This window comes from Notolepis coatsorum (assembly GCF_963971535.1).
Source record: "Notolepis coatsorum genome assembly, chromosome: 3".
Classification (NCBI taxonomy): domain Eukaryota; kingdom Metazoa; phylum Chordata; class Actinopteri; order Aulopiformes; family Paralepididae; genus Notolepis; species Notolepis coatsorum.
In genome coordinates, this window is record NC_140167.1 from 84,720,258 (window position 1) to 84,746,259 (window position 26,002).

The 26,002-nt window shown below is 43.9% G+C and overlaps 1 protein-coding gene across 1 annotated transcript in view; it reads left to right on the top strand.

Annotated features, from left to right (window-relative positions):
* LOC311225879 (calcium-activated chloride channel regulator 1-like) overlaps window positions 1–26,002 on the top strand; it is a gene marked incomplete at both ends in the record, with an annotated part of 72,943 nt that overhangs the window by 18,666 nt on the left and 28,275 nt on the right. The window contains 5 exons of the mRNA XM_084311271.1: window positions 13,562–13,667; window positions 14,399–14,561; window positions 16,367–16,594; window positions 19,856–20,080; window positions 22,420–22,594. Of these exons, the coding sequence (XP_084167397.1) occupies window positions 13,562–13,667; window positions 14,399–14,561; window positions 16,367–16,594; window positions 19,856–20,080; window positions 22,420–22,594 (897 nt within the window). The remainder of the gene's footprint in view (window positions 1–13,561; window positions 13,668–14,398; window positions 14,562–16,366; window positions 16,595–19,855; window positions 20,081–22,419; window positions 22,595–26,002) is intronic.

A 26,002-nucleotide genomic window follows, 5' to 3' on the forward strand; every position in this document is an offset into this window, starting at 1 on the left:
AATATGAGGATAGACTCTGTCTATCTTATGCTAATTTATGTCTATTTTATTGCACTACTCTTATTCTGTCTATTGTTACGATAATACAAAAGGCAGTCAAGTGTGGCAGAACCCCAGGACAGACGGACATACAATAATGATATTTAACACTTTGAGTGCCAAAGACGAGATAACTCGTTTATTCATGCCGACTGTTGAGTGCCAGAGAGACGAGAGATCTCGTTTTTGATCGTTTTTTTTTTATTAGCGATTTCCATTCATATTTCATCAATCTAGCCTCCCGTTACCACTGGAACCCGAAAGGCTGAGTAATAGCCTTATACGTTAATTCTACTATAAACGTTGCCGTTTCTTGCCTGTACACGCTACTATTCCCAAATCAAATCTATATCATAGGTATTATGTTATCATGAATGCATGAAAGGGGGGGGGGGGGGTCGTCACCAACGGCATACGTTGTGGAGTAACGTTACACACACATGTTGTGATCGAGGTGAAGACATGGTTGGATCAATGTAGGATTGATATCATATAGCCCTTACCTTCACTAGGATGTACCCCAAAAATAATATTCCAATTATCTGATTGCAAGTCCCAGTATTGGTGTCGATTGTGTCGCCAACATAATCCACCACACATCATGCATCGGTCCGAGCATTTGACGCTTCTCAATCCGATCGTTATAACCGCTCCATTCGCCCGACAAAGAAAAGTGCGCCCGGTGACATTTGACCGCTGCACAGGCCAAGATACAAGGTTTCAAAGGGTGCTCGATACCGCCATCTAGCTGGATGCGGCCGGTATTGCACTTTGGCGATTTCAGACTCCTTCCCTATGGTAGCACCGAGGTCCCCGGATGAATAATGAATAAAAATATCGGAAAAAAGGAAAAGCAATCAAATAACATATATACTGTATACGTGGTTGGCGTTCAAAGGATGGCGCCCAATAACGTATATAAACGTTGTTGGCGGGGAATGAGTTAAGGAAGCTAGATCTCTTAATATTTCCCAAAATAAGCTAAAAACTTACCTCTTCACCATAGCCTTTTAATATACTCTATTTTATTGCACTGCACTATTGCACTATTTTACTCTGTCTATTCTATTTTACTCTTTGTATTATTGTCTACTTTTAAAACTGAATGTTAGATCCTAATGTGAAAAACTGTGATTTTATGTCTGCACTTCATGTGCTCATTTTATGCCTGTCTTTGCCGATCATCCAATACACGTTCAAAGTTGAATTTGCGTGCTTCAGGTCTATATTCGGTGAGTGGAATTTGGCAGGCCGCTCCATCCTAAACGGTCCTGAACTGACCAATCACCGCTGATGGCGAAAGTGATTGACCACCGTTGTAGCCAAGGAGCGTCTGCTCCAAAAGCGATCGCAGACAGGCGGGTGAGAGTGGGGGAAGATGGGGAAAGTTGACGAAGAAGTCCTTTGTCCTAAAGTACTCAACCTCTACTGTCTTTAACTATGAATGAACACAGCACTCTAACTTACCATCTTTAGATAATAAAGTACTCAACCTCTACTAATAAAGTACTCAGACTTTAACTATGAATGAACACAACATTCTGACTTACCATCTTTAGATAATAAAGTACTCAACCTCTACTGTCTTTAACTATGAATGAACACAGCACTCTAACTTACCATCTTTAGATAATAAAGTACTCAACCTCTACTAATAAAGTACTCAGACTTTAACTATGAATGAACACAACATTCTGACTTACCATCTTTAGATAATAAAATTAGAAAACATTGTTCCTCTGAAAACGTCAAACAGACTTATATGGTTCTTCGTCTGAGTTAGTCAAATGATGCAGGTCCAGTTCCCTCCAGCACACCCCAACCCTTGAAGGAGCAGGCTACTTCAAGATAGTGGCAACAACAGAACAAAGGTTATTTACTTAAAGGGGAACTATCTTATAAATGGCCTTTTTCAGTGTTTAGCATTGTTTCCTAGCTATGTGGACTTATATTAATAGGATCTATGTCTCTAATTCTCATATTGGCGCATTCTTCCAATTCTCCTCTCACAATATTCACCTTCACTGAACTGAGTCATCTGAAAATGTGCATATCTGTGATATCTGTGATTTCTCAGCTGCATAATAATGTGGCAGTTGATGTGGCAGTTGGCACCAGGCCACACAGTGGTTGGAGCCCAGCCTCAAAACGGCTTAAGATCTTGAGGTAGAAAAATGCTGTTTTTGAGTACTTGATTAGAAATACAAAACAATGAATAAAAAACTTACAGAGGTGTTCCATAGACTCACAGGAATTGTGTAAAAGTGCCCAAATAGTGAAAGAAATAGTAAAATAGTTCTCTTTTAAAGCCTCTGACAACTGCAGCATGGTCATGCTAACTGGAGCAAGTTAGCTACAAAACCACAAGAGACGTGTCTAAAATGATACATAACTCTTCTCTATTCTTTCTATTCTCTATTCTCACCCGTGCCTTATTTTTCTACGTCTTAATATTTTTACTATAGTTTAAGTCTATATTTTGCATTTACCGGAGCCAGTTTCGAATTGCGGCCTCCCGTAGGTGCTCTTTGAGAGCGGTTTTGAAGGTGGTAGGGATTCACATTATTTTACGGCTGTGGGTAGGGTGTTCCACATTGATGTGGCATAATTGCGAAACGTGTTTTGTCCCTTGTTTGAGCCGAATCTGGGTTGAACATGATTTGTGGAACTCCCTCTGGTGTTGTGGTCGTGGTATTCACTGACCTTTGGGAAGTATTTCGACATGTACATGGGTACCTTAGTGGTGTAGTGTATCTTGTAGACAAGGCCCATTGCAAGTTGCTGTACTGTGTCGTCTACTCTAAGCCATCCTAGGTTGTCAAAGTGGGCAGGGGTGAGGTGGCTTCTAGGAGTAAAGTCAAGCAGTAGTCTGACCAGTTTGTTTACCAGTTTGTTTTGTGATGTTTGTAATCTTGTTTTTAGTGCCTTTGAGGTGCTTTGGTACCATGAGGTGCAAGCATAGCATTCTATGAAACTGCTTGCCAACTGCATGATCCTCAGCCAATATGACTATGCAAGTACGTACTGGTATAGTGGTGTTACAGTGGAAAGTAAACACAGGCTACAAACCAGCCAAAATAAGACCATACGATCGAGGCCAGATTAAGACTTCAGAGGCCCCTGGGCCAGATTCTTGTGGAGGCCCCCCCACACACACGTTTTTTATGTCACTTTAAAAAATATATAGAATACCGTAATTCCTCTAATAGTAACCCCGGCTTGTATTTGTTTCAACTGTAGTGGATACCAGGCTTGTATTAGGAGGAGGCATGTATAAGAGAGAGGCCTATATTTCTAATTTTCGTATCTCTTTTATTTTTTTTACTGAATGAATGAAAACTTTATTTAACAGATTGCAGAATGAGTACAATACAGTACGGCTCAATACACACAATTGTTATGGCAGGGGATGCAGACCTGAGAAAGACGTTTGTCTTGTTTACATCAGGGTCCCCCATTTTCAATTCATATAGACATTTATGACATACACAACATACATGACATTTATGGTGTGGAGGCCCCTAGTCGCGTTATTTCTAAACCTAGCCGCATTTCTGGCAAGACGCTCTCTGATTGGCCGATGCCTGTTTCTACACTGGTTAAGCTTAGGCACTCTTTCGAAGTTGGTTAAGGTTAGAGTTTGTCTTAGAGCGTGACGGGCTGACGGCAAGTTCTTTCGACGGTTAAGCTTAGGCACTCTTTCGAAGTTGGTTAAGGTTAGAGTTTGTCTTAGAGCATGGCGATAGAACGCCAGGTAGTTTGCAGGCTGTTTGACGAGGAAATGGGCAAAGACACAGCTCGTCACGCGATTGGGCAAACATGTCAGTGGCCAATCAGAGAGCGTCAGTCAGTGCCAATCATTCAGTGTCACAGTATGACATCGATCTCCAAAATAAGAAAAAAAATTAAATAAAATGTGGGGCCTCTAGTGACGAGGGGCCTCCAAACATGTTTAAAATAAAAGTTAAAAAAAAATAAACAAATATTTGGGGCCCCTAGTGACGAGGGGCCTCCAAAAGAAAAGAAAATAAAAGTAAAAGAAAAATAATAATAATTTGGGGCCTCTAGTGACGAGGGGCCTCCAAATTAAAAAAAAAAAAAAGGAAAAAAAATAAAATAAAAACGTGGGGCCTCTAGTGACGACGGGCCTCAAAAAATTAAAAATTAAAGTTAAAAAAAAAATAAAAAAAACGTGGGGCCTCTAGTGACGAGGGGCCTCCAAAAAAATTTAAAATTTAATTTAATTTTTTATTATTCTTTTTTGGCCCCTCATGGGCCGCGGCCCGGTCGGCCCGGTCGTTAATCCGGCCCTGCATACGATTGGTCCTAAATCTGCCACCTCGAACCCATATTGAGCCATGTCACTTCAATGAGGTGGGATGGCTCCCTGTGGAGCAGAGGGTCTCCTTTCTGAAACTGGGACATATGTATAAAATGTTAAATGGATCTGCCCCCAGATATTTATGCTCTCGTATTGTCCTGCGTGGCCAGGTCCACGGACGACAGTTACGGTCTGGACAGCTCTCAGTTTATGAGCCTAGAAAGGGTTCCTATTCACAGAATGGCTTTCTGTCTACAGCCAGCCAGCTGTGGAACTCTCTGCCCAGGGCCATCCAAAACTCCCCCACTATTGCTGTCTTCAAGAGGGGTGTGAAGCGACATCTGCAACAATAGGTTGCAGAGGGTGCTTTGGCACCACTCTTGAAGAACAGGAACATGACATGCTGTAATGAGGCTCTTAGAAAATTGTGTTGTCTATTTTATCTACTTGTTGTATCTATTTTATCTTAACTCTTTCTTTGTGATTTATTGTATTTTTCTTGGGACCATGTTGGAAACAAGTCGACAGACTTTCACATGTTATCCTTGTACCCCTTGTTTTTATACTATTGTATAAATTGTATGTACTAAATAAAAAATAGACTGCAGGGATGGGTGACCTTTCACCCCTATGATCTTCCATGCAGTCTGCATCAGACGGATCAGTTTGGACTTTAGTTGTACAGACAGGTTACCAAACCAAGCTGTAATACCGTATCTGATGAGACTCTCTAATACAGATTGGTCAAAAAGTTACATACATTTTTGATCTACACTATGAACTCTAAGGCGGCGTAGAAAGTACAGTCGTTGTTGTAGTCTGCAACACAGGCTGTCTACATCAGTGGTTCCCAAAGTGGGAGAGGGGTCGCGAGATGATTTCCAGAATGTATTGATTTCATAAAAAGTTATTATAATTATATATATATATTTTTTTTTATGCAGTCAGGCGACTGGACTTAGAAGCAGGCCAGGCCAGTGTTTCTAGTTGCAGCGGTGTGATAGTTAGATAACCTAGGTGGGGAACAACCAGGAGATCACTGCAACAGAGGGTAACACAGTCTAAACTCACACAAGTTGGAGGACTCTCTCTCTCTCTCTCTCTCTCTCTCTCTCTCTCTCTCTCTCTCTCTCTCTCTCTCTCTCTCTCTCTCTCTCTCTCTCTCTCTCTCTCTCTCTCTCTCTCTCTCTCTCTCTCTCTCTCTCTCTCTCTCTCTCTCTCTCTCTCTCTCTCTCTCTCTCTCTCTCTCTCTCTCTCTCTCTCTCTCTCACACACACACACACACAAAGAAAAAAACGAAAAATACATCAAAATCAGTGTTGTTGCTGATGTTAGACTATAATAATCCCCCCCAGAAAAATCTACTTTGCATTTGATATATGCAAATATTTCACTTTTTGTGTGTTTTCTTTTACAATAATTTGTGATGCCATCACATACACTGGCATTTAAAGGGTTAGAAATAATTATGAAAGAAAAAGTGGTAAATTATTTCAACATAATATTTTTATGGCGTTTTTGAAGAGGACAATTTAGGCCCTTATGGTAAGAGTGTGAGTATTCTTTTCAATCTGACATTACAAAAAACAAAAGATCCATCAAAATCAGTGTTGTTGCTAATCATTGACATATGCTAGCCTGTTTTTTTAACAATAATTTGTGAGGCCATCACAAACACTGGCATTTAAAGGGTACAAATAAAATAATTCCAAATAACAAATGTCCACCCCGCTTAAAAAGTGGCCTGACTGGGGCTATATTTCGCACTATATTTCCTGGCCTGAATGATTTCCCCAGTTCGGCCCTGGTTAAAAGCCTCCAATGCTAATTAGTGCGTGTGCATTTGATCAGAATGGGTACAATACAGTATGGCTCAATACACACAATTGTTAAGGGGATGTAGACCAGAGAAAGACTTTCGTCTTGTTTACATCAGGGTACCCCATTTTCAATTCATAACATTTATGACATAGACATACATACAATACAAATATACAGTACTGTTACATCCAGACATTTATGACATACAAGATATACAAATATACAGTACTGTTAATTTACAGACAGACAGTTTCTAAAAGACAATATATAGATTTGAGGGGGAGGAAACTGTACATTGGGGGGGTTGGATAAGGGGGGGGTTTGGACATTTACCGCGGCCAGTTTCGAATTACAGCCTCCCGTAGGTGCTTTTATAGAGCGGTTTTGAAGGTGGGTAGGGATTACATTATTTTACGGCTGTGGGTAGGGCGTTCCACTGTTATGGTTTGTAACCGACCCCAATCGCACAACACAAGACAGGTATGAGAGTAAGCCAAGAACAGGGCATTTATTGAATACAACAAAAAGCGGCACTGTCCCTTTAAGGGAGAACACAAAATACTGGAAACAAGAATTAGGGAAAAATTGGCACTGTGCCTTTAAGAGGCGAGCAGGCTAAGGGGCTAAGGCTAAAGGACAGGGCCAGGGCAAAGGACAGGGCTGGAACAGGGGCACTGGAGAGGGGAACAGGGACAGAGGCCCGGGGAGGCGGGCTGGAGACAGGGACAGAGAAAACAGGGTTAAGGCCTTGGACAGGGCGAGGGCCAGAGCTGCTTACAGGGATGGAGTAGGAGCGCGCAGGCTAGACGTCTGGAGTGGAGCGCGTCGGCTTGAAGAGTGCGTGGGGTCTGGAGTGGGGCGCGTTGGCTTGAAGAGCGCGCCGGCTCGGGGGTCTGGAGTGGAGCGCGTCTGGGGTAGGAGCGCGTCTGGAGTAGCAGCGCGCCGGCTAGAAGAGCGCGCCGGCTCGGGGGTCTGGAGTGGAGCGCGTCTGGGGTAGGAGCGCGTCTGGAGTAGTAGCGCGCCGGCTAGAAGAGCGCGCCGGCTCGGGGGTCTGGAGTGGAGAACGTCTGGAGAAGAGCGCGCTGGCTCGGAGAGCGCGCCGGCTCGGAGAGACGCATCCTCCCGTAGAGGATTAGGAAGCGATGCGCGTCTGGAGTAGTAGCGCGCCGGCTAGACGTCTGGAGTGGGGCGCGTCGGCTTGAAGAGCACGCATCCCCCCGTAGGATAGGGAGCGATGTGCGTCTGGAGTAGTAGCGCGCCGGCTAGACGTCTGGAGTGGGGCGCGTCGGCTTGAAGAGCGCGCATCCCCCCGTAGGATAGGGAGCGATGTGCGTCTGGAGTAGTAGCGCGCCGGCTAGACGTCTGGGGTGGGACACTGGAAAACCTCCCGTAGAGAATTAGAGAGCGCATCGGGTGTGTCCCACTCCAGGCAAACGGCGACAGGTGGCGATGGCTGGCACCTCGTCTCACGCCGGAGAAGAACCAGCATACAGATACCGATAAGATACGGATACGGAGAGAGAATAAAGAACGACCCGACGAGGACTGAAGGGGAAGTCCAGGTATTTAAAGCCCTCAGGGGCGCTAATTAGAACACACATCAGGTGCGTGATGGTAATTGATACTTGACTTAGAAGTGTGTGTTCGGCAAGGACCAATCAACACAGAATCCTCACAGTACCTTAAAGGAACGGAGCGAGGCAGGGAATGCAATAAATAAACAACGACAACGCGAGGGTGGGGGCTGGTGAGGTGAGGAGACAGGGAATTAAAGGTCCAGGGAACAGGAATTAAAGGTCCAGGGAAGAGGCGAACCTCACAGTACCCCCCCCTCCACGGGAGCCACCGGGCGACCCAAAAACACAGACAGAGGGGCAGGGGACATAACAAGGCAACAAACAAAAAAATTGGGCCATGCTAGCAGGGGAAGCTACACCAAAAGTGGGGCTAGCAGAGGGACAGGGAAGCTGCCAGGGCACTGCTAGCTACAGGGCCTATGCTAGCTGTACTGCTACATTAACATAGAGGCTGCGCTAGCTGCCGGAGCTAGGCTAGCAGACAGGGCTGGTCCAGCATGAGAGAACAAGCTAGCTGGAAGGACAGTCCTAGCTGTGGGGAAACTGACCTTGCTAGCTGAAGGGGCAGTCCTAGCAGTGGGGAAAACTGACCTTGCTAGCTGAAGGGGCAGTCCTAGCAGTGGGGAAAACTGACCTTGCTAGCTGAAAGGGCAGTCCTAGCAGCGGGGAAGACTGACCTTGCTAGCTGAAGGGGCAGTCCTAGCAGTGGGAAAACTGACCTTGCTAGCTGAAAGGGCAGTCCTAGCAGCGGGGAAACTGACCTTGCTAGCTGAAGGGGCAGTCCTAGCAGTGGGAGAAAACTGACCTTGCTAGCTGAAGGGGCAGTCCTAGCAGTGGGGAAACTGACCTTGCTAGCTGAAGGGGCAGTCCTAGCAGTGGGAGAAAACTGACCTTGCTAGCTGAAGGGGCAGTCCTAGCAGTGGGGAAAACTGACCTTGCTAGCTGAAAGGGCAGTCCTAGCAGCGGGGAAGACTGACCTTGCTAGCTGAAGGGGCAGTCCTAGCAGTGGGGAAACTGACCTTGCTAGCTGAAGGGGCAGTCCTAGCAGTGGGAAAGCTACACAAAAAGTGGAGGCCAAGCAGAGGGACCGGGTTAGCTGCCTGGGCATGGCTAGCTACAGGGGAGCTAACGAGGCTAACAGGGAAGCTAACAGGGGAGACTAACAGGCTAAACAGGGGAGCTAACAGGGAAGCTAACAGGGGAGTCAACAGGGGAACTAACAGGGGAACTAACAAAGGCTAACAGGGGAGCTAACAGGCTAACAGGGGAGCTAACAGGGAAGCTAACAAAGGACAAACTCAACATACACTGTCTGTGCTGGCTGGGGTCGTCGACAGGTCGGGTCGTACTGTTATGGTTTGTAACCAACCCCAATCGCACAACACAAGACAGGTATGAGAGTAAGCCAAGAACAGGGCATTTATTGAATACAACAAAAAGCGGCACTGTCCCTTTAAGGGAGAACACAAAATACTGGAAACAAGAATTAGGGAAAAATTGGCACTGTGCCTTTAAGAGGCGAGCAGGCTAAGGGGCTAAGGCTAAAGGACAGGGCCAGGGCAAAGGACAGGGCTGGAACAGGGGCACTGGAGAGGGGAACAGGGACAGAGGCCCGGGGAGGCGGGCTGGAGACAGGGACAGAGAAAACAGGGTTAAGGCCTTGGACAGGGCGAGGGCCAGAGCTGCTTACAGGGATGGAGTAGGAGCGCGCAGGCTAGACGTCTGGAGTGGAGCGCGTCGGCTTGAAAAGCGCGCCGGCTCGGGGTCTGGAGTGGGGCGCGTTGGCTTGAAGAGCGCGCCGGCTCGGGGGTCTGGAGTGGAGCGCGTCTGGGGTAGGAGCGCGTCTGGAGTAGCAGCGCGCCGGCTAGAAGAGCGCGCCGGCTCGGGGGTCTGGAGTGGAGCGCGTCTGGGGTAGGAGCGCGTCTGGAGTAGTAGCGCGCCGGCTAGAAGAGCGCGCCGGCTCGGGGGTCTGGAGTGGAGAGCGTCTGGAGAAGAGCGCGCCGGCTCGGAGAGCGCGCCGGCTCGGAGAGACGCATCCTCCCGTAGAGGATTAGGAAGCGATGCGCGTCTGGAGTAGTAGCGCGCCGGCTAGGCGTCTGGAGTGGGGCGCGTCGGCTTGAAGAGCGCGCATCCCCCCGTAGGATAGGGAGCGATGTGCGTCTGGAGTAGTAGCGCGCCGGCTAGACGTCTGGAGTGGGGCGTGTCGGCTTGAAGAGCGCGCATCCCCCCGTAGGATAGGGAGCGATGTGCGTCTGGAGTAGTAGCGCGCCGGCTAGATGTCTGGGGTGGGACACTGGAAAACCTCCCGTAGAGAATTAAAGAGCGCATCGGGTGTGTCCCACTCCAGGCAAACGGCGACAGGTGGCGATGGCTGGCACCTCGTCTCACGCCGGAGAAGAACCAGCATACAGATACCGATAAGATACGGATACGGAGAGAGAATAAAGAACGACCCGACGAGGACTGAAGGGGAAGTCCAGGTATTTAAAGCCCTCAGGGGCGCTAATTAGAACACACATCAGGTGCGTGATGGTAATTGATACTTGACTTAGAAGTGTGTGTTCGGCAAGGACCAATCAACACAGAATCCTCACAGTACCTTAAAGGAACGGAGCGAGGCAGGGAATGCAATAAATGTGAGGTGGGTTTTAGGAGTTCAAGCAGTTTGTTTACCAGTTGGTTTTGTGATGTTTGTAATCTTGTTTTTAGTGCCTTTGAGGTGCTTTGGTACCATGAGGTGCAAGCATAGTCGTAGTACCCTTGAATGAGTGCTCCTGTTAGAGTCTTCAGGGTATTCTTGTTTACCAGAGAGGAGATCCGGTACAAGAATCTTGTTTGTTGGTTCACTTTTTTGATTAAATTGGTTGCCATTTCGTCACAGGAAAGATTTGCCTCTAGGATGGAACCCAGGTATGTAATTGCATCTTTCCTTGTGACAATATTGTCACCCACTGTAACAGAGAAGCCGTTGGCCTTGCTGAGTTTGTTATTTGATCCAAAGAGAATGTACTCTGTTTTACCCAGGTGTAATGATAGTTTGTTATCAGGTAGCCAGGTGCAGATTCTGTCGAGTTCAGAGCTGAGGGATTTTTCAACCTGTAAATTTAAATTTTCCCTGTCAGAGACCAGCAGGGCTGAGTCGTCCGTGAACAGGAACAAGTTGCAGTCACAAGCTGATGACATGTTATTTGCATAAATTAGGTACAGTAGCTGTCCTAGTTTGCTTCCTTGTGGAACACCACAGCTCACTGGGAGGGGGGGGGGGGGATAGTGTACTGTTTACCTCCACCATCTGTTCTCTCCTCTCCAGGTAGGATTGCATCCAGCTCATTGATGAACTATCAAAACCAATCGCTTTTAGTTTGTCAATCAGAATGGAGTGATTGACAGTGTCGAAAGCCTTTTGGAGGTCCAGCATGACCATGCCGTGATGCCGCAGTATTTTCCCGCGTCCACCTCTTGCTTGATGTGGTCGTTCAAATAGAGAAGGCATGTGTCAGTGGAGTGGGATGTTCTAAAGCCAGATTGGAATTCGTAGATTCGTTTTTCTGCAAGGTACTTTTCGACCTGTTCGTAGACAATGTTTTCCATGACTTTCGAGATGGAGGTAAGAATAGAAACAGGGTGGTAGTTGCCTGGGTCTAATTATTTTTTGTGCAGGGGGGTCACTCTCGCAATTTTTAAGTCTTTGGGGACGTGTCCCTGTTTTATGGAGAGGTTTATTATGTGGGTGATGATAATAATAATAATAATAATAATAATAATAATAATAATAATAATAATAATAATAATGGATTGGATTTATATAGCGCTCTTCATGACACCCCAGTGACCCCAGAGCGCTTACAGAGTCCATTATTCGTTCATACACAGTCATACCGGTGGTGGTAAGCTACAATTGCAGCCAGAGCTGCCCTGAGGCAGACTCACGGAAGCGTGGCGAATAATCATCGCCTACGGCCCCTCCGACCACCACCAACATTCATTCACATGCATACACATTCATACGAGGCAAGTAGGTTAAGTGTCTTGCCCAAGGACACAACGGCAGTGGGATGGACATGGGCTTGAGCGGGATTCGAACCACCAACCCTTCGATCATTGGACGACCCTCTCTACCCCTGAGCCACGCCGCCCCACAATGACTGGGGTGATGGCGGCTGCTGAGTCTCTGAGGAATTTGGAGGGGATGTTGTCATGGTCAGTGGCCTTGTTAGGTTGGAGGGCGCTCAGTTTTTTTAGTACTTCATCTGTTGTTACCATTTCAAGTTTGAAGTCGTCTTTGCGGACCCCTAGGTTTTTGTAGAAGGCTACGATGTGTTCTACCCCAAATGCCCTGAGTGGTAGGGTAGTTTATTAACCAGTGTTGTGGCTATGTTTGTAAAGAAAATGTTTAAGTAATTGGCCACATCCAGCTTGTCTGTGTTTTATGTTGTATCTATGTTATTGCAGCCTAGTTGGTTGTTGAGTAATTTCCAAAGTTCACAGGGTTTGTTTTTGTTTTCCTCAGTTTTGTCATTGCATTTGCAGATTCGATCATGGTGTTTATATCATTTCTTAGTCTGTTTCTTTGCTGTTTAAGTTCAACCACATGGGCTTGGAGATCACCGTTTGAGCTTTTGGCAAGCTTTGACTGACTTTTATGAAGTTCAGAGCATTTTTTGTCTCTGGTTTTCATAGCGGCATTTAGGATCCTCCTTAAGCTCCCAAGATGGACTAGTGCAAGCTATTCGTGTTACGTTCCACCCGGTCCTGCCCTCGTCCCCCTCACATTCCTGGACTTCTCCCTGCACCTCACCTCCCCACTCATTCATGGTCCTCTTCTTCCACCTGCTGGACAATTCCCATCATTACCCCTTGGACTCAGTGTATATTTATGTCTGGTTAAATTGTCTATGTTTATCAGTGTTCTCTCCATCTTGTTGTCTCTCCCAGTGTGCCTGTTGCCTTTTGTTTTCCCTTGTCTGGTTTAGGTTGTATTCCTCTCTTTAGTATTATGTCCCCTGTGTGTTTAGTCTTGTTTTGTCATTCTGTTCCCATCCCAGGTGTGTCTCGTTTCCAATCAACCCTCATGTGTCAATTAATCTGTGTATATATGTCTTGTCTGCCCTGCCTTCCTTGTCGGTTCATTGCTCTGTTATCCTGTATCCTGTTTATCCTGTTTCCTGTCATATTTGTGGTTAGTGTTATTCCTGTGCATTTAGCTGTTGTTTCCTTGATAGTACTTAGTTTTCCTGTGTTAGCTTTTGTGCCTTGACGTTTAGACTTTTTTCCAGCATTGCTGAGGTTTTTGTTCATGTGTTTTGGAGTTTGTTTTTGGTTGTTGTATTTAGCTTTATGTGTTGAGTAAAGCACCCTCTCTTGAATTACACCCGCTGTGTCCTGCCTGCTTCCTCCTCGTTCTGTCTGCTATTGGGTCCTACCACAACACCCACCTGTAACAATTTGTTTGTGACAAAAAATGTCCCCTTCCACACATCCTCACCTTCCATGCTCTGCTGAGGAACTTGATGTTTAAATGTATGTGTCGACTCTTAGAGTAAAAAAAATTAATAATAGGTGCCATTACTGATGTCAAACAAAGCGATACAAGATACTCCTCTGGTTTGTGGAAACATTGGAATCGATGCCTTTATGTATTTTAATCTACGTTGTTGTCCTTGTTTTTTGTATTGGTTTTATATGTGTAATATGGACCTTTGAGTCTGGAATAAAGTCTTCATCATCATCATCATCATCATCATCATCATCATCATCATCATCATCATCATCATATGCTTTAATGTCTCACTTCTTCCCCTAGAGAGGCTGTTTGTACACGAATGGTCTCACCTTCGATGGGGAGTTTATGATGAATATGACACCAATCAGCTGTTCTATCTGCACGGAGGAGTACCCCAGGCCACAAGGTGAGCGTCATGAATAAAAAATACACTAGCGACTTCAGAGGCCAGAGGGTGAGACCTATACACACATTTACTATCCAATAGCATTGTGAGGCTGAACAACAGGACCCATTGACTATGTAAACATTTACAGACTTTTTTTTAAATACTGTAGCTAAAAGCGATGTTGTAATTCTGCAACCGAAGGCCTCAACAGGTGACATAGTTTGTTGATATATGTGTGAACCATTGTGTACAGTACATACCTGCATTTATGTGCAACTAATGGTCTAATATGTTTTTTCTAAAGCTGCACCACTTAGTTAACTCTACAATAACTGGTTCTAAATGCTTAAATATAGTTTATAATAGAATAGACTAGGATAGAATTACTTTATTAATCCAGAGGGAAATTCAGCACCACAGATTTCTATCATTTATAAGCTGCCATTGGTTATTGCCAATTGCTGCCATTGGCCGCCCAGGACGTTTGTGATTGGTTTAAAGAAAATACAAACAAGCCAGAGCGTTTCTCCCCCTATAGCTAGCTGAATGATAATGGGTTCAGCTATACCCCTGTCCAACGCTGGCACAGCGCTAACATAGTGTGGAGAGAGGTCTGGCTACGCGAGACTAATTCAATAATAAAGATTGAATTCAATAATAATACTTTATGTTAATTTCCCCCTAGAACTACTCGGTGCAGCTTTAAACAAAGTATCAACAGAGGCTATTGTGTTGTTTCACTGTTTCAGGTGTTCTGAAGACGTTAAAGGCCTTGTGAGAAAACTTAGCAACCCCTCTCTGGACTGTGACGTGGATCCTCAGACTGATTTACCTACTGCAGACTGTAGCTTCTTTGTGTATAGGAAGCAGGAAACCAGGGCTTCCATCATGTTCCTTCAAAGCCTGGACTCTGTACGTAAAACCAGCCTCCATATTCTAGTATGACCCTTTCAGCCCAATGGGATTTGATAGTGTGGCTTTGCTTTCATGTGACGGTGTGTTCCTTGAGCCATCTGATATCCCTCACAGTAAACAACTAATCTTCCTAGTCTAGCTAGTCTAACGAATCGTATTAGTCTAACTAGTCTAACTAATCTTAAATGTCTTACTAGGTTTACTAGTATTACTGGTCTTACTGGTCTTAGTGATCTAACTGGTCTTACTAGGGGCGACAGTTGCGTTGGGCCACCAACATTTTAATAATAATAATAATATCTTAAATTTATATAGCACCTTTCAGGAGGCGTGTTGCTTAATGACAGCGGAAGAGTGCAAGGGCGCTTCCGCATTCTTCGCCGCGCATGCGCATGAGGTCCTTGCTTAGTTCAGACGCCCCATTCAACACGGTGAATCCCAAACTCGAAACTCCGTTAAGCTCCAGAGAGAGAGGCTGAAAACCGCCAGTTCTTGCCCGACGGATGGGAGCCGAACCGGGATCCGAGTTTTCTGATGAATAGCCCCAAAACATGGAGGTCGCGATTCGTGAACGGCGACGGCTTCGCTGACCAGAGCTCTCTCAGATTCAAAATTGCAGCCTGGAACATACATGTTTCGGAACCAATGTGTAACTAGACAGTTACAATATAACATTTATATTAATTAACCCAGTTAATGCCTTAAGAGAAAGAGTCTGGTGGTCAATTACTACGGAAATGTTGTGTCTTACTAATAATAACTAATTCCGCAATATAAGTCTCTGTGATACTTTCTGAATATGATTTGGGAATGGGCAGGGTTATATTAGAAGAAAGACAGTGTAAACAATATAATTAACTCTGAATATAATAATGACGAAAAATAAACAGGATACACAACACAACAAGGTGCACTACCCTACCCTGTTTATTTTTCCTCATTATTATATTCAGAGTTAATTATATTGTTTACACTGATTAAACTGATTGTTTCGTCTGACATGCCTCTAACCAAGATCTACTTTTTAATTTACCACCTAGCCGAGAGCTACCAGCCAAAATTTGACCTACTCTCGGCTAGTATTAGTATTAATAGTATTAGTAATACCCATTCAATATGCACATGACAGAACATATTATATGGCATAATGAACTCAAATCTGTCAGTGCCGAGTCCGACCTCATCTTAAATAACAAACAGCATTGCTTGTTGTAGTTAACAAAGAGAGGCAGAGTTGATTTTGCAAAAAAAATTAAAAAGAAATATTATTTTTTATAATCGAATTTTATTAATCGAGATCTACTTGAAATCAGCCCGCGATCTACCTGTCGATCGCGATCGACTGGTTGGGCACCACTGCTCTTGTCAATGATGTTGAAAACACTGGCATGCCCCTTTACAAAACACTGACATGCCTCTTTACAAAACACTGGCATGACCCTTTACAAAACACTGGCATGCCCCTTTACAAAACACTGATATGCCCCTTTACAAAACACTGACATGCCTCTTTACAAAACACTGGCATGACCCTTTACAAAACACTGGCATGACCCTTTACAAAACACTGGCATGACCCTTTACAAAACACTGGCATGACCCTTTACAAAACACTGGCATGCCCATTTACAAAACACTGGTATGCCCCTTTACAAAACACTGGCATGCCCCTTTACAAAACACTGGCATGCCCCTTTACAAAACACTGGCATTCCCCTTTACAAAACACTGGCATGCCCATTTACAAAACACTGGCACGCCCCTTTACAAAACGCCACGTCACCATTGTGTTGTGCTTCCAGGTGGACAGTTTCTGCACCAAGGACACGCACAACATCTGGGCCCCGAACAAACAGAACAGGATGTGTGACGAGATGTCGGTGGAGGAAGTGATCTCTACGCGTTCCGTCGACAGCTCGGTTTATAATGAACTACTTCCTGTCGATGTCCCGCCTCCGGTAGAAATCTCAGTGGTCCAGAGACAGCGGCGAATCGTCTGCCTGGTGCTCGACGTGTCAGGAAGCATGAAGGTTACATGTTTGTTATCTCTCAATAGTTTTAAAGCTAGCATCTGTATCTTGGCTTTGTTTACATCTTTTGTTTTTGTCTGATGTTTGGGTTAGATTTAAAAGAGGGGGGGCTACTGCTGGCCACACCTCAGGCTCTTTAGCCTAGAGCAGGGGTCAGCAACCTTTTTGACATGGAGTGCCTGTTTGAAATATAGTTGTAACTAGTGTGCCTCAACAATATTCCATGCATCGTAATTTTTTTCCCTCATAATCGGGTCTTTTTAATGATAATTTTTACATTATTACATCATTATTGTTATTGTTATTATTAACAATATTATTATGATGGTTGTATCAACCCTAAATCTGAGTTGGGGGGGGGGGGGATGCAATGCAGACAAACAGCTGCATACAGTGCGACCATTTCACTCACATTTGCCCATTCATTTTTGGACACATCACACACCATCGAGCTATGTGTTGTCATAGCTCCACCTACAGGCCTAATGGAGAACACCAGGAGAACACCAGGATGTAAATGGAGGGTGAATGTGAGGTATATCGTGTAAATAAGTTTTGATTGATCGCAAGACTACACTGTAAAAAAAAATATAATAATAAGTTACCAGAACTTAAAAATATTGAGTTCAGTTACTGTGCATTAAGGTTTTCAGTTTTCAATCCATAATAAGTTAACAGAAAAATAAGTACACAACCACATTATTTCAACCTAATAAAACTATGTTTATTGTCATTGTTTTAAGAACACAAGTTGACTTGGTAATACTCACATTTAGAGTAAAAAAAATGGCTTTTAACATGTGCAATGTTCAATGAAATAAAAAAATAAATAATAAAATGTGTTGAATAATCCCACTGGTCACAATGGTGACCGTAATAATGTTTTTGTTATAAGGCTCTGCAAATGTTACTGAATGATGTAGCAATGTATTTCCAGCTAAATTGAAACAATAAATAATAAATAATAAAAATAACCTGTGGGAGGATTTCAACAAGATAAATGCGACAACAGTGCAAAATATTTCACTATAATATTTCATTTTTTTTTTTTTTTTTTTTTTTTTTTTTTGCTGCCCCTGTGCCTATGAAAATGCCCCCGCGTGCCTATGCAGGCACGCGTGCCTAGGGTTGCCTACCCCTGGCCTAGAGGTTGCTGTTTGATGGCATCTACCTTCAAATACTTATTTCTGTCCACAAATCTAGACTGAATGGTCCAACTGTCTGTGAGATGGAAAAGAATATGAGCTAATTCTGTTTAGTGTGGAATTCCCTTTAATTGCATGCACAATAATACTGTATATACATATTTATGTATATATTTATCCACAATGAATATACCTGCATATATTCCTGTTTACATACCTTTATATACTATATCTGTATATCCCTTACCTACTCTTACACGGGCCAGTATGACTTAGTACCATAGTGTCCTATACCTGTATCACTGTACATACATCAGATTAGCATTATTAGATTAAAATGTATTGTCATCATGCAAGTACAGTACAAGAAAATAAGTTTGGCGTCCTACCAGAGTACAAATGTAACAGTAAAGTGCAATAGCAATATACGATGTACAGGTGATTCAACTGGATATAAAATATATCAATTAGTACTACTGAGTAATAGTGCTAATCAGATGTACAGTGTTACAGTATTATGTACAGTGATACATGCATAAATACACTATGGTAGTAAGTAAGTCATTCTGGCCAGCGGTATAACTAGTAAGATTGAGTAAGGATATGCACAGCTATAGATATAGTATCTACAGATGTGTAAAAAGGATTACATGCATGTATGTACAGACAGATGTGGATGGATATACGGTAAGAATAAATATATATATATACTATATATACAGCATTATTGTACATGCTATCATACAGATATATGCAGGTTGTTAGGGTGAGGTGTTTTCTAGAACACAGGAGCAGAACACAGGCACAGGAGAATAGAGCGGTTTAGAATGTTTAATTGAAGTATGGGGAAGCAGGGTCAAAGGGTTGTGAGAGGAGCTAGAGACAGGGAACAAGGAGTGGAAGAGTGACAGGCCGATGGTGTGTGTGAGTAGGTCCATGAGGGTGCAGGCTGGTGAGGATCCGTGGGCGAGGTGTAGGCCGGAGAGGTGAGGTCCAGTGAGAACAATGATTAGTATAGAGCAAGGTCACTGAGCACACAAAAACATAATTTTGTGAAGAGAGTCCTATACCACAGGAGGTGTAAACAACACGAGGAGTGGCAGGAGTGCAGGCCTCTTATCCAGGTTCGGTAATTGGGTGATAGCCGGCAGGTGTGTCGTCTGGCACAGGTGAGTAGGTTGAGGGTGAGATGGGAACAGGAAGGGGCCCATGTATGGCCATGGGAACCTGCTGACAGACAGGGGAGAGAAAAGCCCTGGCTGTGGCTGTAACAGGTATATTCAGATTTGTATATATATATATATATTCAGTAAATACAAACATAAAGTATATACAGCACATGCCATCATACAGATATGAGTAGACTGTAGTTTGAGGTGGGTAGTTAAGATTATTATGATTACTATGATTACAGTGTAGAGCAGTTGTAGACAGTGAAAGCAGTAGGTAGGTATACATTGAGTAGGCAACAGAGTTCATTACTATGATTACAGTGTAGAGCAGTTGTAGACAGTGAAAGCAGTAGGTAGGTATACATTGAGTAGGCAACAGAGTTCAGAGTCGTACAGTATGGTAACAGAGCCTAGGGTGTAGGAGTCAGAGTTCATACAGTATGGTAACAGAGCCTAGGGTGTAGGAGTCAGAGTTCAGAGTTCATACAGTATGGTAACAGAGCCTAGGGTGTAGGAGTCAGAGTTCAGAGTTCATACAGTATGGTAACAGAGCCTAGGGTGTAGGAGTCAGAGTTCATAGTTCATACAGTATGGTAACAGAGCCTAGGGTGTAGGAGTCAGAGTTCATACAGTATGGTAACAGAGCCTAGGTGTAGGAGTCAGAGTTCATACAGTATGGTAACAGAGCCTAGGTGTAGGCAATGGAGTTCAGAGTTTATATGGTTTATAACTTATATGGTATTACTCAGTCATATTTATTCCAGTTTAATCACCTGTACATTGTACAGTATATAACTATTGCACTTTTGCATTTGCACTCTGGTTGGATGCCAAACTTCTTTTCGTTGTACTGTACTTCTGTGTGACAATACATTTTAATCTAATCTAAAAATGTCTCTAAACAGGGAACACGTGACTGATGTTAGAACGTTGCTCTCAAACAGGGTTCCAGAATATCCAGCCAGCATCAGGCTGCCTCGCTCTTCGTGGAGAAGATCATCGAGGAGCGTGCTTATGTTGCCATCGTGACATTTAGTAGTACGGCTCAGGTTGCCAAACGCTTGACCCTGATCGACGGGCCGGACACCAGGAAGTCCCTGGTGGACGCCTTGCCCACCGTGGCTAACGGTGGGACCGAGATCTGTCTGGGGCTGGAGAAAGGCCTCGAGGTAAAGACACTCATTCTTTCATAAAAGCAATCCCACAATTGCTGTATGAATACTTATTTTTATTTATTTATTTGAACCCTTTCACTACCACACTACAGAAGGTTAACCTTTCACTAGCAGAAGGTTAACCTTTCACTACCACACTACAGACGGTTAACCGTCTGTAGTGTGGTAGTGAAAGGGTTAACCTTCTGTAGTGTGGTAGTGAAAGGGTTAACCTTCTGCAGTGTGGTAGTGAAAGGGTTAACCTTCTGCAGTGTGGTAGTGAAAGGGTTAACCTTCTGTATTGTCGCAGTGAACGGGTTAACCATTTGGTAGTGCGGTAGTGAAAGGGTTAAAGGTGCCATAAATGGTAAATGGCTGCATTTATATAACAGCTTTTATCCAAAAACGATTTACAATTTGTTCCTCACATTTTACCCGCTCACTCACACGTTCACGGCGGAGGTGCCATGCAAGGTGCCAACCTGCTCATCAGGAGCAGTTAGGGGTTAAGTGTCTTGCTCACTGTCGCCCCATAATATGAATGCTATAGATAACATTCAGCCACTAGATGTCGCGCTAGAGCACCAGCATGTCTTTTATCCAATCAGGTGCATTCCATGTGGGGGAAGTGGGAGGTAGGGGGGGGGGGGGATGCCTAAATATTAAAGGCAACCAACTTGTGTCTAGCCACGCCCAACTTGCGTCTGCTCTGCCGCGGAGCTCCGTCGCGGCAGCATTATGTAGCAGTAATCCCCCCTTTTTTACTATCCAGAACTAGCTCAATTGGCAGCACTGCATTGCTGTGGATCCTACGGCCTGTTGCTGGCAAGTTCGATTCCCTTCATTTTTTTTTTTTTTTTTTTTTTTAACGTGCACTAGCATTCTTTCGCCGTTAAGTTTAGGCATAACTTTAAGCATTGTTTCGGAGTTGGTTAAGGTTAGGCATTGTTTCGGAGTTGGTTATGTTTAGAAGGGTTAAGTTTAGGCGCTGTTAAGGAGCTGGTTAAGGTTAGAGTTTGTCTTAGAGAATGGCAATGTTTCGGAGTTGGTTATGGTTAGAAGGGTTAAGTTTAGGCGCTGTTAAGGAGCTGGTTAAGGTTAGAGTTTGTCTTAGAGAATGGCAATGTTTCGGAGTTGGTTATGGTTAGAAGGGTTAAGTTTAGGCGCTGTTAAGGAGCTGGTTAAGGTTAGAGTTTGTCTTAGAGAATGGCAATAGACAGCCTATTTCCGCGCTGCAGCTCTCTCGCACTGCCGCGGTCACATGGGCGTAGTGGCCAATCAGAGAAACGCTAAACACAAGTTGGTTGCCGAAAATATTCACGCGGGGGGATACATAGGGGCGACAGTGGCTCGGGAGGTAGAACAGTCGTCTGGTAATCCAGAGGTTCCCGGTTCGATTCCCGCCCCCCCCGGCAGCGTGTCACCTTGTATGGTTGCTTCTGCCATCGGTGTGTGAATCAAATCAAAATCAAATCAAATGTATTTGTAAGGCCCGACAACACACGTTAATGTCCCCATGGGCCGGACACGTCTTCTTTAAACAAGTCAAGAAGAAACATCACAATAAGTCAAGAACAAAACAAGAACACCATAAAGTACAAAACATTTAAAATAAATGCAAAATAAATAAATGCAACACTCCCAGACATACCTCAAGCGAAGGTAAGGAAAAACTCACTAAAACCTAGCAATAGGAAAAAAATGCACCACAGGCAATGTGGAGGAGAGAAGCCTTATAAGGGTCATTCAAGGGGGGATCTCCCTTCTTAGATGTTGGTGATAGTAGTGTTGCAATAAAACAGGTTGGTAGGCATGCACTCATGTGTGTAGTGAAACACAGATAAGTGCATGCGATACCAACTGAACATTTTGAAAGATTAAAGATAGAGCTGGTAGCGATAGCAACTGAACATTTTGAAAGATTACGATTAAGATTAAAGATAGAGCTGATAGCGATAGCAACTGATTTTTGTTTTGAAAGATTAAAGATAGAGCTGATAGCAACTGAACATTTTTTAAAGATTAAAGATAGAGCTGATAGCAGATCTATTTGAGGCGAAGCGGCGGCGCAGATAGGGTCGCATCCTCCCGGTCTTCATCACGGGACGTCCAACACTCCGGTCATCACTCCGAGACAGCCATTCACAGGGAGACGGGGAGACGGGACAGGCGTTGTGTGAGTGAACGGGTAAAATGTGAGGAACAAATAAAAGCGTAAAGCGCTTTGGATAAAAAAATGCACCATTTACCATTTACATGCATGTAAACAACAACATTAATTTAATTTTAGTTTGGTTTACTATGTGTTCAATCAAATTCAGGTGGGTTACATTTGCAGAAATGGTGTGTTTTAGGAGCTGGGTAGAGACGGAAGTACAAGAGGAGACGAGATCATCCTCCTCACTGACGGAGAGTCAAGCAGTCCAATGAACTGTCTCAGCCAAGTTGTGAGGAGTGGCACCATCGTTCACACGGTCGCTCTGGGCAACAAGGCAGACAAACAACTGGAAGAAATGGCAAAGATGACAGGTACAGTATGTTTTCATCATACTTCACAGAGGCTGTTTTAAAGTGGTCTGTGATGATTCTTCACAGAGGGTGTTTTAAGGTGGTCTGTGATGATTCTTCACAGAGGCTGTTTTAAGGTGGTCTGTGATGATTCTTCACAGAGGGTGTTTTAAGGTGGTCTGTGATGACTCTTCACAGAGGCTGTTTTAAGGTGGTCTGTGATGACTCTTCACAGAGGGTGTTTTAAGGTGGTCTGTGATGACTCTTCACAGAGGGTGTTTTAAGGTGGTCTGTGATAACTCTTCACAGAGGGTGTTTTAAGGTGGTCTGTGATGATTCTTCACAGAGGCTGTTTTAAGGTGGTCTGTGATGATTCTTCACAGAGGGTGTTTTAAGGTGGTCTGTGATGACTCTTCACAGAGGCTGTTTTAAGGTGGTCTGTGATGACTCTTCACAGAGGCTGTTTTAAGGTGGTCTGTGATGACTCTTCACAGAGGGTGTTTTAAGGTGGTCTGTGATGACTCTTCACAGAGGGTGTTTTAAGGTGGTCTGTGATAACTCTTCACAGAGGGTGTTTTAAGGTGGTCTGTGGTGACTCTTCACAGAGGGTGTTTTAAGGTGGTCTGTGATGACTTCACAGAGGGTGTTTTAGGGTGGTCTGTGATAACTCTTCACAGAGGGTGTTTTAAGGTGGTCTGTGATGACTCTTCACAGAGGGTGTTTTAAGGTGGTCTGTGATGACTGCGTTGATTTTCTTTTTTATTTCAAACCTTTATTTATACTTGAAAGGCAACTGAGGTTTCCCTCATTTACAGTCAAGTCAAGTGTACATACAGAGTTAAGCAAAACATACAGAGTTAAGCAAAAAAGGCATATGAAATCACACAGCACAAATACAGTCATAACAATTAGACAAGTAAGGGTAACAAATCAATTGAAACATAATACAACTTGATTGACAAAGGTTGGAGATCAAGGTTTTAAACTCTGCAACAGAGGAGAGAATCTCAAGCCTCAAGCACTGTTGGAGTTCATTCCATGAGCTAGGCTAGGGACATCATAGCAAAATGCAGATTTACCCTGTTCCAAGCAAACTCAAGGGACCTTAAGGACCAGCCAGTCACTAGAACGGAATTGAATTCAATTTCAATAATGATGTAGCATAAGGAGGTAGCTTACCAATAAGGGCCTTAAAAATGAACAAATACCAGTGTTTGTTGCACCTGGGCAGAGTGATATACAGAGTCCAAGGATTTAAGGATTGAGGCCGCAGCATGTCTATAAATTACATCACCATAGTCCAGGACTGATAAGAAAACTGCTTCGACAACTCTATTCCTACTAATCAAAGGAAAGCGGTTCTGTTTCTGTATAGGAAGCCAATGTTCTGTTCAACATGGAATTTAAATTAACATTTCTCATCGAGCCACACACCAAGATATTTATATTCAGTGACTCTCTCAATGCTAGAACCACTTACGGTAGATATGTGTAAACCATCATATTCAATGTTTCTGGCTCTAGAAAACAGCATACATTTAGTTTTACTAGCATTAAGAACCAATTTAAGTTTAATAAGAGCTTCCTGGAGGGTAATAAAGGAAAGTTGTAAGTTCTCAATGGCCAGACTTGTACAGAGTCAGCAATACAATATACAACAGTAACATCTGCATACAAATGGGATTGACAACCATTCAGCGAAGACACAATATAATTCATATAAATAGTGAAGAGGACAGGACCTAGAATTGAACCTTGTGGCACACCTTTAGTTATTGATTAATAAAAATGTATTGGGCATAACCCGACTTTACACACTGACGTCTCCCTGATAGATAATCTTGGAACCAATCACAAACATTTCTATCCAAACCACTGTATCAAAAGCTTTTGACAGATCAATAAAGAGGGCAGCATAGTGTTTCTTCTTGTCTAAAGCTGATATTCTGTCATTAGTAACTAACCAGATTGGTGTGGGCTTAGTACAGAGTGAAAGGACTTAAGTTGATTATTCACTAAAGACTCCAAGACTTTCGCTAAGCAAGGTAACTTGGAGATAGGACGGTAGTTATCTCTAGGACCACCTTTATGTAAATGGTAAATGGCTGCTTTTTTATATAGCGCTTTTATCCAAAGCGCTTTACAATTTGTTACTTACATTTTACCCATTCACTCACACATTCACACACCGACGGCGGAGGCAACCATGCAAGGTGCCAACCTGCTCATCGGGAGCAATTAGGGGTTAACACTTTAGTTGCCAAAGGACGAGTTTAGGCGTCCTTCCCCGCCATGCTCAAGTTGCCGAAGACGCCGTAACTCGTCTTTGATATCAATATTTCAAAAATCTGTGATCGGAATCATATTTCCTTTCCAGGGGCCCTGAGACACAAGTGTGATCTCCTCTCAATCCTCTAGCGGTTCAAGACCGCCATCTGGTGGCCGATCGGCAGATCGAAAAAACGGATGTTACCTTTAACCCGGCAGGACTCACTCCATATGTGGTCCGGGCACTCGCTAATGTTAGAGAGACTCTCTCTTCACACAGTGAACATCGATCGCTGCAAATAACTCGAAAAAACAACATGATTTGGACGTATATATTATTATACAACCTGGAAATGGACCGGATATTTCTACATCCCATAATAGGAAAATGTCTGTTCCACGCTCATCGCCGAACGGCGCGAGGAAGATACGGTAAGATTCAGCGTTATTTTTCAATGTGTACGATACTAACTGCTATGATGAACATTTGACCCACATTAGATGAATAACGCTGCCCACGGAATTATAAACGCCCCCTCGGCCATCCGGTCAACATCAGATGACGTGTAGTAACTTCCAGAAGTACGTGCCGTTGAAATTTATTATCTGGCACAGATCGCTATCAAACTGTATTTCATCATCAATATAATGCATTTGGGGCTATAAATCACGTTCTGGAGAAAGCTGCAGAAAGAGATGAAAACATACTTATACATTAGACCATATTTTAGTATGAATATGTGAATGAAAAAGTTTAACGTTGCTTCACCCTGAACAATACATATAGGACTTTGAATGGGCCCTAATAATGGCAATCTAGCAATAGGATTTAAAAAGTTATAGCCCTGCAAAGAAGGGGAACTTCTCCATAGACAAATAGAGCTGGCAACCCATGGTATATAATGAATTTAACCTCCGGCACCCAAAGTGTTAAGTGTCTTGCTCAAGGACACATCGACACGCTGCCCGGGAGGAGCGGGAATCGAACCGGGAACCTCCGGATTGCCAGACGGCTGCTCTACCTACCTCCCGAGCCACTGGATCACATGGGCAGATTTCCAGACACTAGGAAATCTTCCTGTTGAGATAGAAAGATTAAGAATATGCGTCTGCGGCTGGGTAGCACAGTGGACTAAGCACTCGCCTACCACCGCAGATACT